Below are 17,552 nucleotides of genomic sequence, written 5' to 3' on the forward strand. Positions count from 1 at the left end.
TAAATTGTGGGATGTACATCTTCAATGAGCTCTCTAGAGGCAATTCAAAATTCATTATTTCCCCCATATTTGCACCTTGTAAAGCAGGGACTCCCAACCTGTGATACTCCAAATGTTGCTGAATTACAACTCTCATCATCTCCAGCCATAATAAGTTGTAGCTTGGGATAATGGGAGTTGCAGTTCATCTACATTTGGAGTACCACAAGTTGGGAACCCCCTGTTGTAAAGTATTCCATGGCTTGAGAACTACTTTTGAGTTGATAGTTTTTCTATGAAGCATTTTAAATGTCAAACTGTGTCCATCACGGGTTGAATCCCCAGCTGGTTCTTCTGTGAACCAAAGAAGTTCTGTGCATCAAGAAGAGTGGAGGGAGTCTCTTTTGCCAATTCCACCTTTCCTCTGCTGCCCCTGCACCCTTGAAAGTCTGCTCCTGCTGCACGTCCCCAAAGCCTCAGGAATATATTTTCAGGAGGATTACAGAGCGAAGGAGAGGATCATAGAATTGCTTTTGGGAACCAACTGAATATTTGGAGAAGTGTTAATACAAAATTCAAGTAGAACAGTGACTCTGTATGTGTAGTGCCTTCACAGCTGGTGATATTATTTCCTACATTCTTCAGTGAGCTAAGGCAGAAATTTATTTTGAACTTGATCAAGGACATGTCCAATGACAATGGCCAAGCCAAAGTTATACTGTAATATCTTATCAGGATAAATTTATGATGGAAAAGCAGTGGCTTACAGTGGCTACCCAAAAGCCTAGGCAAACATTTCAGCATATGGATAAAATGTAAGGATGTTGTTTGTTTATTGAATTTATATACTGCCTAGTATAAAAATCTCTAGGCAGTGTACATAATTAAAACATAAAATATAACACAATTAAAATTCATAAAAACATAAAAATCAGATAAAGACACATTAAAATTTAGAAATCGAATCTCAGTTGAAGGCATGGGGAAACAGGTACGTCTTCAGGGTCATCCCAAAAGCAAACAGAGAAAAAAATGCTCTTGTTTCAGCAGGGAGCACATTCCAAAGCCCTGGGGCAGCCACAGAAAAGGCCTGGTCCCAAGTTGCCACAAAATGAGTCTGCAATACCCATAATCGGACCTCTCCAGATGATCTTAATAGGCGACAGGGTTCACGACAAAGAAGGCGCTCTCTTAAATACCCTGGACCTAAGCCGTTAAGGGCCTTATGGGTAATAACTAGCACTTTGTATTTAGTTCGGAAACCTATTGGCAGCCAGTACAGCTCTTTTAGAATCGGTGTTATATGGTCCCTTCGGGTAAACCCAGAGACCAGTCTGGCTGCCACATTCTGTACCAACTGCAGTTTCTGAACTATGTACAAAGGCAGCCCCATGTAGAGTGCATTACAGTAGTCAAGCCTAGAGGTTACCAGCATATGTACCACCATTTTAAGGTCATTTGTCTCCAGAAATGGACGTATCTGGCGTATCAGCCAAAACTGATAAAAAGCACTCCTGGCCACAGCCTCAACCTGAGAAATCAGGGAGAGTTTGGGATCTAGAAGCACTCCCAGACTATCAACCTGATCTTTTAGGGGGCACATCACCCCATCCAGAACAGTCAGATCTAAACAATCTCTCGGATCCCAACCCCCTACAGACAGTACCTCCATCTTGTATGATTTTATACATACTAAAAAGTGAGAAAAGGCTTCTAAGGTTTAATCTAACAAAATACATTTTATAAAGTTGATGAGTGGTTTTATTGGGGAGCATAAAAATTATCTTATACTTGGGGGTGGGGGGAAGGTCAGCTAAAACCAGTTTACAGGATTGACAGTACTAACTCTTGACAAGCCATGCATTCAAATCACACTGATAGATCTAGGGTTTCTGATGGCAGAATGGCACTCATATTATTTCTGGTTTTTAAAAAAATACTTAACAAATAGGCACATTCCTGCAATCTGTGCCACAGTGGGTTTAATCCACTGGCTGACATTGTGATTAATGCTGCAGAGGTGCTGCATACAAAGCACCATCACAACATTTAATAATCCAGAATAACCTCTGCATGGATGCTCACAGGGGATGGCCCTCAGGGACCTCTTTATGGGTATTAAAGAGTATTTCTGGGGAAGGAGAGATTGGCTAACCCCCACCCCACCCCGGTGCTGTGGAACTCTGAATTATTGAACTCTGTAGAGGCATTTTGCATGTGGTACCTCTGCAGCATTAGCTAGAATGTCAGCCACTTAATCCGGAAGCCAGTTATTTCATGTCCTGGGCATTCTGCACTGGTAAATAAAAGCTATTGAAATAGCAAGGAGAAATTAAAATGCAGCATTTTAACTGATCTGAAGCCCACATGTTTAAAGTTGAGTTGAGAAAAGAGTTTAACTGGACGACAAACTAAAGTCACTAAGCAGCCTTTCTTCTGAAAAGTTACATACTGTATACATACAACACTTTCAGACAGCTAGAATACATGTTGCCTGGTGCAATCAAGCAACCAATACTCCCATCTCTTTACTGTGTTAAAATGCTTTCATGATCATACTTCAAGAAGTAGATCCCAGTAAAAGCAAATGAAAAAATAAGATGAACTCTAGGCTGTAAATGAAAGGCAAAATATTACTTATGTTCTTATTGCCACAGCCAACAGTTTCTCTTCTAAGTGAATTAGGATTTAATTCCCAGACATCCTATTTACTACATTAAGCAAGCACTTCCACAGTTCTGTTCCTGCCTACTTGTTTAGCTTTTGAAATCCCCATCATGCCAACACAGATAACCTTAGAACACTTTCCTGCCAAATGCAACTTATTCACATTGTCCTTGCATGCCCCTGTTTGCCTATCTTTACCCAAATTGGAGTGGCAAGTGAAACTAGCCAATTACAAAAAGAACCAAAGTTCCTTAATGGCCAACTGCTCCATGCAATTCAGTTTTGCAACTTACAGCAGCTGCAAGTTACTGCAGAAAGTGGACAGAGCTATAGATCCCCATCGAGTTTCTTCAGGAACTAACATCTTTGCTGCATAGTGCAACATGATACTACACTGGTGCAGGCTGCAGGGTGTAGCTAGCAAATAAGAATACACACACCAACTACTTTTTGTAGTTTGGTGCAGGGAGCAGTGCTGCTATAAATGTGTGCCTTAGCTTTTATTCAAGTCATTTAAATATTGCCTTTCAACCAAAAAAAGTTCTCAAAGCAGTTTACATAGCAAAAGCTGTGAGAAGTTGGTTCCCTGTGCTAGAATGGCTCGTGGTCAAACAACATGCACACACCCCAGACACATCAGCAACAGCCACTGGAGAGGTGCTATGCTGGACTGAATAGGGGCCATTGCTCTGCCTTTGCTAAATATAAGAAAGTCACCACTTTAAAGGTGCCTCTTTGCCCAGTTAAACTAGTTACCAATGCCCTGACTGAGCCTTTCTCCAAAAGAGGAGAACACACATCAGTGGTTAATCATATTAACAATCCAACTAACAATCATATTAAGAATGAAAATATTCAGCATTCATTATAAAATAAATGAATGCCTGGCTTCTATGTCAAGTCCAAACCTAACTGCAAACAGTTTGTAATGTACAACATATATCAGCATGCATAATCTCTTAAGAAAATAGTTTGATGCAGGAAGTACTCAGCAATCCATGGGGCAGATATGTCCTGGTGAAGGGCAATCTAGTGAATTATCCATTAACTTCGGGGTGTTTCTATTGCCCTAACAAACAACAGCAGCCAATTCTCATGGACTTCTTAGATAAATTGGGAGGATTGAAACATGGGTCGGTGATTCTTGGAGGGGATTTAAACCATGCTCTAGACCCTAAACTAGATAGAAGTGGATGCTCCAACCTCTCAAACAAAATATGTGCCTCTTAAAAAGGAGACAATTAAGAAGCCTAACTTAATTTGTTTGGAGGGATCAAAAACTACTGCTGTTTCATTCAAGCAACCAGGCCTTGAATTTTGCACGCATACCTTTCTTACTGGCAAAAACAGGAACTTCATTAAAATATTCCCAAATCGGGTCTCTTTTACAGCCTGCTGCCATGATAGGCACTCCCCTTCTACAGTGGAGGAGACACTCAGAAAAAGTTTCCTCAGGACTGCATGAATAGGTTCTGTTAACATTTGGTTTCACTTTCTATTCACTTCCCCTCGCCATCCTGTGCATTTATATCCAGACTCCTCCTTTCTCAGATCTATTCCATCCACCCAAATTTGGGGGCAAAAGAAATGCAAGGAGACAATAAGGGAGGCAAAAAGAGAATGTGAGAAACATTTAGCTAAAAGCATCAAGTGTGTGTGTGTGTGTAAAAACTTCTTTAAATACATCAAAAGCAGGAAACCTGACAGGAAGGCAGTTGGAGATTGTAGAGAAGCTAAACAAGTTCTTTGCATCTCTTCATGGCAGAGGATACTGAGCATATACCTGTGTCTGAATTGAGCTTCTTGGGGACAGAGGCTAAAGAACTGAGTCAGAGGTGACAAGAGATGACGTTCTAAACTGTCCGGGGTGGGTGGGGTGGAAATAAAAATTAACAAATCGCCAGGGCCAGATGGCATCCACCTAAGAGTCCTTAAAGAACTCAAATGGGAGAATGCCAACCTCCTTGCTAATATATATATAACGTATCCCTACAATCAGGCTCTGTACCGGACTGGAAAATAACCAATGTAACACCAATTTTCAAAAAGGGATCCAGTGTGGATCCAGGAAATTACAGGCCAGTTAGCTTAATGTCTGTTGCAGGCAAATATTGAAAGAAAGCATTCTCAAGGATAAAATTGTTAAGCAAATAGAAGAACAGGCCCTGCTGAAGGAGAACCAGCATGGCTTCCGCAAAGGTAAATCTTGCCTCACTAACCTTTTGGAGTTGTTTGAGAGTGCCAACAGGTATGTGGATAAAGGTGATCCAGTTGACATAGTATACCTGGACTTTCAAAAAGCTTTCCTCATAACAAACTCCTATGAAGATTCATTGTACACCTTCATTTCTTCTGTTCATTTTGACTGTCATTGGACAGTGCCAACTGCCATGTGTCAAATATACCCCACCCGCCAACACACACACACACACACACACACACACACACACACACTGGGGTATTCAGTTTATTTTTTAGGAATTTTTGAGGTGTTTAGACTCTTTTGTGTGTAATGAATCCTCATTATGAGAAAAGGTTATTAGACACCAAAGAGTCTAAACACTTGAACAAATTCCTAGAGCATAAACTGATTAGTACCCCCACTGCCTTGTGAGTGGGAGGGGTGGGTGGCTGGCACATGGCAGTTGGCACTGTCCAAAGACAGTCAAAATGAATACAAGAAATGAAGGTGTGTAATGAATCCTCATAGGGATTCATTGAGGAAAAGTTATACACCAAATAATCCAAACACAATAGTGACCACACATTTTGCTCCATAACTCTACTTCTACAAGGGCTAGAGCTTAGTTTTGTTTAAAAAAAAAAAGAAAGCTGGGAATCTGGGGGAATAGGAGTGATCCAAATCTCAAATCGATTCAAATAGAATCTGGCACAATTTGATTTGGACCCGAATCTAGCCAATGGACCAGAGGAGCTATTTGTTCTGTTTCCAAATCAGCTAGATTCTTGATCTGCACCCAAATCAATTTGCACATCCCCAATGCTGTAGAGCTAATTCTGCTCCCCCTACTACTGCTCTTCAATGAATGTACTCCAAATAAAATGCAGACTGTCTCCTCTATGCTTCAAGTGGGCTTCATGCTCCCAAGTATCTTGCATATTTATCTAAAAAAGGTTTGTTCGGTGCAGTTACTTAGGAATTATGCATTGGACTGTGCTGCATCACAGGGTCCCCGCCCCCCTAAAGACTGGTCTGAGAAGACGAGGAGAGAATTGATAGTGCTGATGTAATGGCCAACCAATTAGAGCTGTACAAATTCAACTTTTTCTACTCAGTTTCCACCAAGAAAAAAACCAAGCAAAAACTGTGCATCCAAATAGCATCAAGTGTATTTCTACAGTGGGCTTACTAATGAAATTATGTAGATATACTGTACATCTGTGCTGGGCAACCAAGTGAGAAATCTCTATTTGTTCAAGGCCACCCACTGACACCACTCCTGAACCAAAGTTTTCAAGCCTCTTGGGATTACATGAGAACAGCTTCAGTTTTTCTTTAAAGAGGCATCTCCCCTCATTAAGGGCTAACTTCCCTTTAAATTCAAGACAACAATCTCAGTCTGCTGGTTAAACAGAACCAAAAGGACTTTTGAAATATATGCCCTGCTTTCATTTCCTAGCATACAAACAAGAACACCCCCACCCCCTGCAACCCATCTCATCCCTTTGGTTGAAAAAATAAACTCTAAAGATGCAGTGTAGAGCAGGAATCGCTAGCACACAGTCTACAGGTACCATCAGATACACAGCAGTTTGTCCAGACCCCTCTTCCAACTAGATTTAGCAATAATTGCCTCAGCCTTCCTGCCCTGTTCTGTACACACATAACAATCACCAAGCTTGGTGTAGAGAGGACCGGACAAAGCTTTGTCCAAAAAGAGCTTTTAAACCCTCCTTCAGAATGTTTTCATTCTCTCTACACACTGTCCATGGGTCACCTCAGTCAAATCATATGGGTTTTCAATAACACCTGCACGCTCTTAACTTCAGTTCTACATCTAAACCCCAGACATTTCTTCGTCCTAGGGGTGTGCATGAATGGTTTGCCTCAAACGGCGGCCGGTTCAAAGGTTCAATCGCAGACTGTAGTTCAGTCTGTGATCGAACCAAACCAGGCCCAGTTCAGGATGAACAGGGGCATTCCCAAGGTGGCGGCAGCAAGAGGGAGGGAAAAGCTGTTTTCCCCGGGTGCTCACTACAGCTTGTTCTCCTGGCCTTGCTACACTTGCTGTATGTGCTTTTCCTTCCTTTACCGAGCCAACCACAGCCCCTTACCAAATGCCCCAGAGCCCATTTACTTGTAAAGGGAAATCCTCAGATTCCCCTTTACAAGTATATTTCCCCGAACCAGTTTGGTGGTCAAACTGGACTGGACCCAGTTCAGGTGGACACGGAATGGGACTGGATCTGGGTCAGATTCGAACAGACCAGTCCAAACCGATTCCATGCACACCCCTACTTAGTCCTTCCAGTCCCAAGTCTCCAGTTGCACCTACCACAAAATCTCAAGTCAGTTAAATTTTCACTAGAAGTATCTTATTCATTTGTTCAATAATGCCTATCTTCTAAATGTAAAGGCTGACCATAGCAAAACAGTAGCAGGTTTACAGATAGCAAGTCAATTTTTTGATCTCTTTTACATAATGTTAAATGATGATTTATTTATTTTGGTTATCCAAGCCTATGAAAATGGCAGAACTGATCATACCCTTCAGGATCAGTTAACAGCTTTTTAATATTTAATCTAACCTTGTTGCTAGTTTATCTTGTTTCGTTTCATGTTCGGCATACAAAGAGCATCAGATTTAATCTTGGTGACTGCAAAATGATAAACTCTATATAAACATTAAGCTTAGCTTCAAAGAAGAAATCAAACTGATATCCTATCCAAGAGAAATAATTTCAAGTTAAACAGTTTTATGCTTAACTTCTTACAAAGTTAACTTTCTATGGAGAGAAAGAGTTTCTCCGTGGAAACCAAAAGTATACTTTTGGTTGCACAGTATTGATTTAATAGTTTTCTCCCATTCTCTTCTCGCATTTCAATACAAAAATAATCTGTGGTTTCAAAACCACTGTTAAACCTCCTACATTAGTTACAGGAGAGCAAGTCCAAGCTTCCATACCTATCTCAAGTATCAACAGCTTTGGCTTGTGGCTGTAACATTAAAGAACTGTATCAACAGCTTAATCATGACACTTCGTTCCAGCTATCACATACTTTAATGCAATGACTGGCATCCCATTCTAGTTATTCTTAGAGGCATGGTTTGTGGGTTTAAGCACTGGCTTAGATAAGGATTTATTCTTCCTTTTCCTACTTGTGCATAAAGTCAAATCTTGTTATAGTGAAAAGATAGGTGGTCCATCTTGGCTTAGTCAGATGTTTTCCTCACCCACTGCTCCAACAGTAGCCTAAGAACTCTAATCATGATTCATGACTAGCATTTATATAGCTCTAATATGTGTATTTCATTGCCAAGTATTTTAAATGTTTCACCCAATGTGTGGGCAAGTCATATTATGGAAACTGAATAAATGCTGTAGCCCTTCCATAGTATGTATGAATTTTAAAACATTCCAGTTATGTCCAGCTACAAATTAGACCAATCCAAATTTACTCCCTTTCCCCCACCATATTCTAAAAATCTTGTTACTGTAATTAAAAAAGATGTTAGGTATCATTTAATAGTTGCACAGTACTGTTTATCTTGTGATCACTAGATCTCTACAGCCAGCATGGTGTAGTGGTTAGAGTGCTGGACTAGGACTGGGGAGTCTCGTGTTCAAATCCCCATTCAGCCATGATACTTGCTGGTTGACTCTGGGCCAATTGCTTCTCTCTCAGCCTAACCTACTTCACAAGGTTGTTGTGAGGAGAAACTTAAGTATGTAGTACACCTCTCTGGGCTCCTTGGAGGAAGAGCGGGATATAAAATGTAAATAATAATAATAATAATAATAATAATATCTTTACAAGCATTCTCAGACACCAGCTGATAAATTTTGTGCAAACAAAAAAAAAGTAGCACATATCCAGGTTATTCCTTAAATATAAGAAAGCAAGATGAACTGGGACACCCAAATATTTTAGTTCATTTCTTCATCAAGGCATTTTTCAAGTCCCCCCCATCCCCCCCAAGTAATTCCAGTTATGCCAGAATTCTATGCAAAATATATGGCTGGCACTTTGAACTGTCATTCCTTACTTTGGTAAGGTGATGTTGACAGCATTACACTACTGCTGGTTTTATGTGTTAAAGAAGTTTGGCTCAGATCAAGCATCTGGGGTTTGAAAAGCAAGCATCACAACCTTTCCTCCTGCTCTAGAATATGCATGCATGTTGCAGAAGTTATTTCTGCTTTGTCCAAGAATCACTTGAATTATTCCAAGAGACTTTGCAAGAGACTTTCACTGGGGTGGGGGTGGGCGAGGGGGAAGTTGCCATCCGTGAACAAGCCGTACTAAAATATTTCAGGCCAAAAGAACCCAAAACAAAACGCCTGATCACTGCAGTATAGAGAATGCAATTCTGTCAGCAGCTTAAGTATTGCACTTTTGTATTGAAAGAAAAAGAGTATTAACATGGACTAGGGTTGATGCTCCCAACCTTGTGTCCCCAGAGGTTGTTGGACTACAAGTCCCATCATCCCCAAAGACAACAGTAGCTGGGGATGATGGGACTTCTAGTATATCTGTGGACACAACGTTGGAAAACCTGCTTCAGGGTACTATCTCTTCAGTGTTGACTATATATTATGCTAATTTTAAAGGTAGAATGCATGTATTTTGTTGAAGTGTATACTACCTACTCTTCACCAGTAAAATCCAAAGCAGTATTGTCTTCCTGGATCTACTGAAACCAGCTGCAGAACAAGATATTTGACCTTTGTTACATGTTTAGTGTGAACACCTCTGTGGAAACAGCATGGGTTGTGCCTAGAAGCCTGAACAGCGCCAACACTGGGAGCAAACTGGAAAATACAGACAGGAAATCGAAGCTACCTTAAACCCGCATCCGAGCAGCGACAGGATGCTTCCAGCAACTCTCTGGTCTTGTGGCACTTTTCTGACGGGGGAGGGGTATCCTCCTTTCCCGCGGCTTGCCCGGCACACGCTTCTTCCGTAACCCAGAGTTTTCACAGCAAGCAACTACTGGGGGGTTGACAGTGACAAGCCACACGGACTTGGCCGCTTTCACGCGTTTAGCAGTGAAGCGGGACGTCCGACTCCAACGAGTTTCTCACCACCCCTCTGCGGACTGTTCCGTTCAACAAGGCGGGGAGATCAGCCCCACGGCCACGCAGCACAACAGCCTCTCTGAACGGACTGGCGGACAGCAGCCCAAAGCCGGAGTTGCCCCCTGTGAGCCCCCTTTACCTTGCGGCGCGGGCTCCCACAGTGGCTGCAGGGAAAGCCCTGCACAGCTCCGCAGCTCTGCGACGGGTTGGCTGTGGTCGCCGGCTTCATGCCTGTCAGGGGAGCGCGGCAGCCCGGGGCCCAGGAGTGGCGGCGGCAGCGGCGGCTACTGCTGCTCTCGAGCGCCGGGCGCGCGCGACCACTTCTCCTCTCTCCCCTTCTTCCCACTGAGCTCCGCAGCAGCAGCAGCAGCCGCGAGGCGGAGGCTGAAGAACAGCCCGAGGGCGGGGAGCCGCGGGCCTCGCAGCACAAACAAAAACAACCTCCGCAGAGCCCGCCCCGCTCCTTCGCCCGCTGCCCACCAGTGGCCAAGAGGCAAAAGGGAGGGGATCGGGGGGCGGGGCGGAGCAAAGCAGGCTACCTGGAGAGGTGGGCGCGCCGCGCGGAGAAAAAGCAAGAAGGCTCGCCCGAGAGCAGCGCCGACGGAGGCGCCCAAAGGAGCCCTGGGCTGACTGGTGGGCTGGATCTCGCCCCGAAATCCCTTCTCCAGCCCCGCTTTCCAGAAAACCAGCCGCTGTGTTTTCCCCCCCATCACCTTCGAGCTGAGAAGTATAGCCGCGAGAGACCCGAGAAGGCAAGGGAGAGAGACAGCAGCACACACGGTGATGGACGCCCTGCTCTCGCAATTCAAAAACCTCTCTCGGTCTCGCCACTTGCTAATCCGTATTAAACACACCCACAAGGGATTTTTTAAAACGCTGTAAGCATCAGTTACGATTATGGAGCCACGCTTTGTCGGGTATACCTGCTTGCTCGCTCTCTCTGCAAAGAAATAACTACTGCGAAAAGCTGCTGGACGGCGGCAAAAACAAGAAGCGTCCGTAGAGGGGGCAGTAACATATGCAGTGAGCGAGTTTGCAGCATGTCCCCAATAACTTCAGCATTCTCAAATCGAACCCCTCCCCTATGTTTACTTGATTTGGTATTCAGCCTGCTTACATTTGAGACTTTAAAAAGATGTATTTTAGATTGTTTTAGAACCAGATGGTAATAAAAGCTGCTAAGAGGAGAGTTGTTATGCCTGCATCCTCTCACACTTCTGGAGAAAGCCTTTCTGGCCTTTTGGAGCTACGGTAAATCTGCATCCTGATCTAAGAGGCTTAGGAAGCAGGCAAATGTGTCAAAATTGTTCAATTAGTCGATTTAGGGGATGGGGAGACTTGAATTGCAAATGCAGCTACACAGCACATGAGACAAGTCTAAGGCATTTCAGAAGAAATGATTTGGAAGTGAACATGACTCATACTCACTAGGCAGCATGCTGATTACTACAGGTTAGAGTCCAGCCTCTCCAAGTGACTTGCTAGATGTCTGCAGCTTAACTCCTATCATTATTCATAGTTCTGAACCATTTTCTGTGAGCACCAGTCAGAGGTGCACCTAGGTAACTTGGACCTAAGGGCCTTTGGAGCCTCGCCTCCTCCCCTGCAAATTAAGCATCATCATGCTTGGCTGGGCGACAACACCACCCTGGGACAGACTAAGAGGATTTGAGGGCCCCCAGGGGCTGTGGAAGCCCTGGACTTCAGCCCCAAAGTCCAGGAATAAGAGCGCCTCTGGCCCCAGTAGCTGCTTTTTGCCCCACCACAACCAACCTATTTTATTTAAATACATTAACTATGTGAAGTGTGTGCATGTGCAGTTCTGTAAATACAGTTATTTACACATCATGTTCAGTCCATGTACAGTAGTACATTCGCTATCATTACTCCGCATTTAAGAGGGCCTGTGCCCAGGGTCATTTTTAAAATGAACTCCTGTACACAAACATGTAAAATACCTGAACACATATAACATTATGCCCCCAAAGGGCTAATGTTATTTTTTAACTGTGATATTCCATACAGTGGTAGTACAAGTAGCATGCCAGTTGTGATGGCAGCAAGTGGACAAAAGACCCCTGTTGCAGCTGATCAACAGGGGTAGCTGACCCAACAATGGAATGAATGCTAAAAATCGCCTAGAGCAGGGTTTCAAGGTGCAGAGACATGGCTTGATAAATAAAAGTGTCCTGGAAGGAGGAGACATCAAAATGTCCTTGTGAGCTGAGAAATCCTCACTGGGAGTAGTCTTGCTTTTCAAATATTAGGTCTTCTCCCGCCTCCCACCCACGCCCCTATATAGATTTCTTATACCATGGAAATGCTAAACTTTCTTAACTGCCACTCACAGCAGGTCTTACTGACAGGAATGAAATTGGCTCTCTGCAAAATGTGTTGAGATTCATAATAGCACATGTTGAACAATTTACATTGCAATAGATAAACATCAATAACTACCACCAGCTGATAGTTTGTAAGTTTGGGGACCACTTCAGACTTGCACAATAAAATATTAATAAAAGTAAACAAGTTAGAAGTCCAGGCTAAAACCATGATGGGCTCCTCCAATCAGGCAGCCAAACTGGCAGGAATCAGGCACAATGGTGCAAGGAATTGTGCCCAAACAGGAGCAAGCTCTGTAGGACGAATTTTAGCCATTGTGTGGGAGCCCTCAGACAGGGAACCCTGAAGCAATTCCTATCCATGTGCCCATCAGATGGAGCAGAAAACAGTGGTGTCCAAATTAGGAAGAAAAACTGCCAAATTAAATGTATTTAGACAAAGAGTAAAATAAAGGCAAAAAACCCTAAATCAGCTCCTTTCCCACCCTCAAACAATCTAGGGAAGGGGAAAAATATGACAAAAAGTTAAGAAAAGCATAAGCTAGCCTGAAATATTAAGTTCTTGCTGAATTGCTCTTTCAGTGTCCTGCAAGTTTGAGCAGAGGACCGGAACTGGAATAGGATGCCTTCTGGTGGCAGGAAGCTAGCCTTGTTGAAAAATCCAGTCCTATCTCTAGCATGCTCACTGTACAACCCATTAATGATGAGCTCCAGCACAAGGGAAAAATAGTTGGAAAAGGCAAGTTTGAAGAGTCCCATAGCTAAAGCCCACACAATGTCATTAGCTACAAAGTAAAATAGATGAGTCTCATGCAATTTTCTTTCAACAATCCATTAATCTGCTGGCTCCAAACAAAGAATACTATACAGCAGTGTTTCTCAACCTTTTTGGAGTCAAGGACCGCTAAATTCGTCATGCAGAGTTTCAAGGACCGCTACATTTTTTGTGTGCAGTTTCTAGTCCCAGACCAGCAGTTAGCAAAGGAGTTTCAAGTTTATCTATTAGTACAGGCGTTCACAGGTGTTCACCACTCAAATGTCCTGATGGGCCAAAACTGACCGTGACTTGGCTCATGGGGGCCGAGGTCAATTTTTAGGGTGCTGATTATTAAAATAACACTTAATCAATCAATTAAATCAAAGTGAAATTAATGAAAATGAGTTTAATCAATATTTAACTTTTGAAGTTCTGGTTCAAAAGGGGGAGGGAGGAAAGGATGAGACATCATGGCTCCCTGGCACCTGAGATTTGTCCAGTCCAGATTTAACATTACCATATTTTAAAAATAGGTTGCAACCTTACACTCCATTCTTCCAATTCTGTCTTTTCTTACTCCTCATCTATCTATTTTGCATATGAACATGCAGGCAGGAACTTGTGTCAAGTTCCTGTATACATAATATCTTGCTTCTTAAATGCATAAAAATAGTAATTTAATATTGCTTTTAAAATAGTACTCTCTCTTACACACACAGTATTCCCCCTCCAGCTTTCCTCCTCTCTTCATTTGGTAATCACTGCCCTTGCTTTCCTTAGCAAATGCGACAATGCATGTTTGCTACCATAAAACCAGCTTATCAACTTAATTGATAGGAAGCTTAAAACATGACATCTCATATCATACTGGAAGTCTGTAACCAAACATCATCCAAAAAACCTCCAAGCAGTACACTCAGAACTAAAACACTCATTACCTTGAAAAGGTAATGTTATGGTAATGAACGTTAGACATCAATATGGCATCCATATTAGGAAAGTAAACCACAGGGAATGGGGTGGGAGATTTAACCCTTCATACCACACATTCATATATATCCAGGTTTTTACAACTGTAATGATTTTTAGGCAGAGGTTTGGGGGGGGGGGAGTACTGTGTACTCACACATGAGTGGGAAGACTTTTAGTGAGTCTCTTCTTCATCCTTCTTTCCCTCCTCCTCTCTCCTCTATTCACCATTTCATACCTTGCTACACCCAGCCCCCACTCCATCCCCTTTCTCGTGATCTCTTTTTCCCACTGGTTTTCTCAGTTCACACACATTGCACTAGTTCTCTCTCCTGCTTGCATGTTTGCTTTTAAAAATCCCAGTTTATGTTAGCTTCATCCCCTTTTTGGTAAGTCAGTAGCTCACCCTAGCCACCCCTTTCTTCATCTCCCTCATTCCCCCCCCCCATTTTATTTCTCAGTTCACACAGATTGTACTTGTTCTCTCCTGTATGTAATTTCCCAGTCATTTTAACCAGGCCTTTTAACCTTTTAACTTTTAAAATTTTAAATACTGTAAATTGTTTTTGTTTTTAGACTGTTTTTAGGCATTTTAATTGATTTTAATGTTTTGTGTTTTTGTATTGTTTTATTATTGTGAACCGCCCCGAGACTTTGGTTTGGGGTGGTATAGAAATGTATAAAATAAAATAAATAAAATAAAAATAATTAAATAAAACTGAAATTATTCAGTTAAGTGGTGGACTGGATAGGTTTGCCTTACAAGACTGGGAAATATATAAAGTTCTTTACAATAGTTAAAATATTGTTACAACTGTGTACAAATATACGAATCATGAAACTCAAAGCAATGAGTTTCAATACACAAGTTTTGATAGGACTCTGGAGATTTTATGGGACAGCACAAATCAATTACTATTCTGTAATGTATTTGCACAACTTTGTGTCTATGACACAGAGCAGCTGTATTTCAAGAAGGATATTGACAAGACAGCTTTCTGCCCTTTCCCAATCCTTTTGTCATTTTACCCATCTATCATATATTCTAAAGAATTTGTGTAAAATAAAGTCATACTTCACGATGACCTACAGAAACCAAATTTGCATACACAATCCTCCTGTCACTGAAATTAAAGGAATATGCCACATTTTACACTGTAATATGCTCAGGGAAAGGTTTAAATTTTTTTTAGAATAAATTCAGAATATAATCATATTTTAACTGTTATTGTTCTCAGATTTTTAACAGTCTATAATCAGATCAATAATTCTAAAACAACATAATGCCCAAGAAAAACGGAGCAGCTTCTCAGATTCAAATGTACTATTATATAAGTTTAGTATATATCCTCATTATTCAATTAAATGAATGTTACAAATTTCAAACTGTTCTTTTTACTTCCCTTTTGCAAGTACATTAACAAAAATGTATATTTTCATATATTTAATTTCTTGAACTTTCCTATAAGGGTAATTATGCAAAATGACTTTGCCAGGTAAATGATGGGCCTCACCTACTAGCAACAGTACAAGATGGCCTCAGTATCCGCGGTCGGATAAAACACACTTGACCTCAGCATACGCGGGGGAAAGCAGGAGGAAAAACACGTTGACCTCATGTATCCATGGGTTGGGGATGATGGAAATGACAGCAGAGGTAATTTCCAACTGCCATTTTGTGTTTCGGAGCCTCAAAATGGCTTCATTAGAAAAAGAAAAAACCCTGGCAATTTTAGGCTGATTTGGCGTCATTCCAGGGTACAGCACAAATTGGGGGAGCAGCAAAGCATGGTAGGGAGCTCCCCCCTCCCATTTCCTCCCATAATCTGGCCAATCTTCAGCAATTTTCTGTGAATCTAATCCCTGCAATCCCATAGCCCCCAATGACTCGATATTCGCGTTTTCCATATCCACAGTTTCAGCCAGGAACGGAACCCCCGCAAATATCGATGTCCTCCTGTATACTGAAGTCATTTCTGATCTGCTTAGAATATTTTCAGCTTAAGAGTGTGAGTAGCATGAAGAGTACTCAGGTTGATACTTGGCAAGCTTTTACTGCCTCAAATTTGGGATCCACAAAGGGCAATTTTCATCTTGTGAAGCAAAGTCATGTTCACAATTGGATGCTTCTATTCCCACCACAAGTAGTTCTCTTCCTTTTGGTTGTAACAAACATGAGAAGTCCTCCCTTGTGGGGGAGGTATAAGTAAAGCATGCCGCCGTTGACTCCTGGCGACCACAGAGCCCTGTGGTTGTCTTTGGTAGAATACAGGAGGGGTTTACCATTGCCTTCTCCCGCACAATATACAGTCATTCTTTTCCAACCAGGAGCTATTTTGCTTCTCTTTTGCAAGCATAGACAACATTCTGTATGTAAGGCAATATACTGCCAAGACAAATCAGCCAGAATACAGCTGTGGAGCTGTTGGGTCTTTTCCTCCCCTGGAATGTTAGTGCCCTTTTCTCTAGTTTCCTAGCTTCACTCTAGTACAGTAATCACTGCACTAATCTGACCAATTAAATTTTTCTCTTTTTCCTGCTATTTTTACTAGCAGGTCTTCACCTCCTACAAGCATTTCCACCAAGGCCATATTCATAGTTAATAGCAGTTTAGCAGACCACTTTATGACCGTAATGTTTTTTAACTTTTTTCTGTTCACACAGAGTTAAAACAAGGAGAGGTCTTGACATGAATTAAGAGGACTTGTACCCTAACCTTAGCATTATTTCACATAATTTTGGAGTTTGAAGAGACTTGGAGGTCTTCCAGGCAACTCCCTCCTCAGGAATTTTTCATATGAGCATCATAGGAGTCGTAGGGCCCACTCTTATATCCCAGAAGGCTTCTGTCCACTCTAGAGAAATTATTCAACTTGCACTTTATAAAACCGAGTAAAAAAGATTCTATACAGAATGCTATCCACATTATGAGTAGAGGAGAGAGAGAGTGAGAGAAAGTGAGTGTGTGTGTTTACAATCAGTTTACAATTAAAACCCGAGAACAACTAAAACTTAAAGTCACACAAAAATTAAAATAACCATCAATTAAACTTATAACACAAACTACAACTTTCTCCTTTGCACAAGCAGAAGCACTGAGCATGTGGGGTGTTAGATAAATGGGATAAAAAGCAAAGGTTGAAAGAAGAAATATATATATTTTTAAAGGGGGAGAAATGAGCAAATGCGATCAAAATCCAAAGCCGATGAGAATCGAGTTGCACCCACTCTTTGCACCCTTGAGCAAGAACTCACATGGATTTTTAAAAAAAATCATTTTACATGAGTGGCAACATTTCAGGAATGGGCAGAAAGGGGCTGTAAAAACCAGCAAATTGTTGCACTGTGAGTGAACTGTCCCCACTTGACTGCACTGCAACGCATGAAAGCCTCCAACAACGGAAAATTACAGCTACTTTCCAGCAACACATTTACAATGTTGGAGGGCTACAGCACATCAATAAAATCTGAAACAAGGCATAGGAAATATGAACGTCACCCTACCACTGTTCCCTCTAAGGCATGCACATGTGCGCGTGCTCACAAGTTTTTGGATGTCCGCTCAGTTCATTTTA

At 41.9% G+C, this 17,552-nt stretch overlaps 1 protein-coding gene across 8 annotated transcripts in view; it reads right to left on the bottom strand.

Moving 5' to 3' along the window:
• SESN1 (sestrin 1) overlaps positions 1-17,552 on the bottom strand; it is a 70,556-nt gene that overhangs the window by 20,041 nt on the left and 32,963 nt on the right. Inside the window, exon 1 of one of the 8 annotated variants that reach the window (XM_053297882.1) lies at positions 10,049-10,369. The exons of 6 other annotated variants lie outside the window; for them this stretch is intronic. In XM_053297882.1, the coding sequence (XP_053153857.1) occupies positions 10,049-10,138 (90 nt within the window). In that variant the 5' untranslated portion in view covers positions 10,139-10,369. Of the gene's footprint in view, positions 1-9,673; positions 9,740-10,048; positions 10,370-17,552 lie in introns of those variants that run through there. One more of the 8 variants, XM_053298046.1, reaches the window with a different exon arrangement.

The sequence above is a fragment of the Hemicordylus capensis genome, chromosome 1 (genome assembly GCF_027244095.1).
Source record: "Hemicordylus capensis ecotype Gifberg chromosome 1, rHemCap1.1.pri, whole genome shotgun sequence".
NCBI lineage: Eukaryota > Metazoa > Chordata > Lepidosauria > Squamata > Cordylidae > Hemicordylus > Hemicordylus capensis.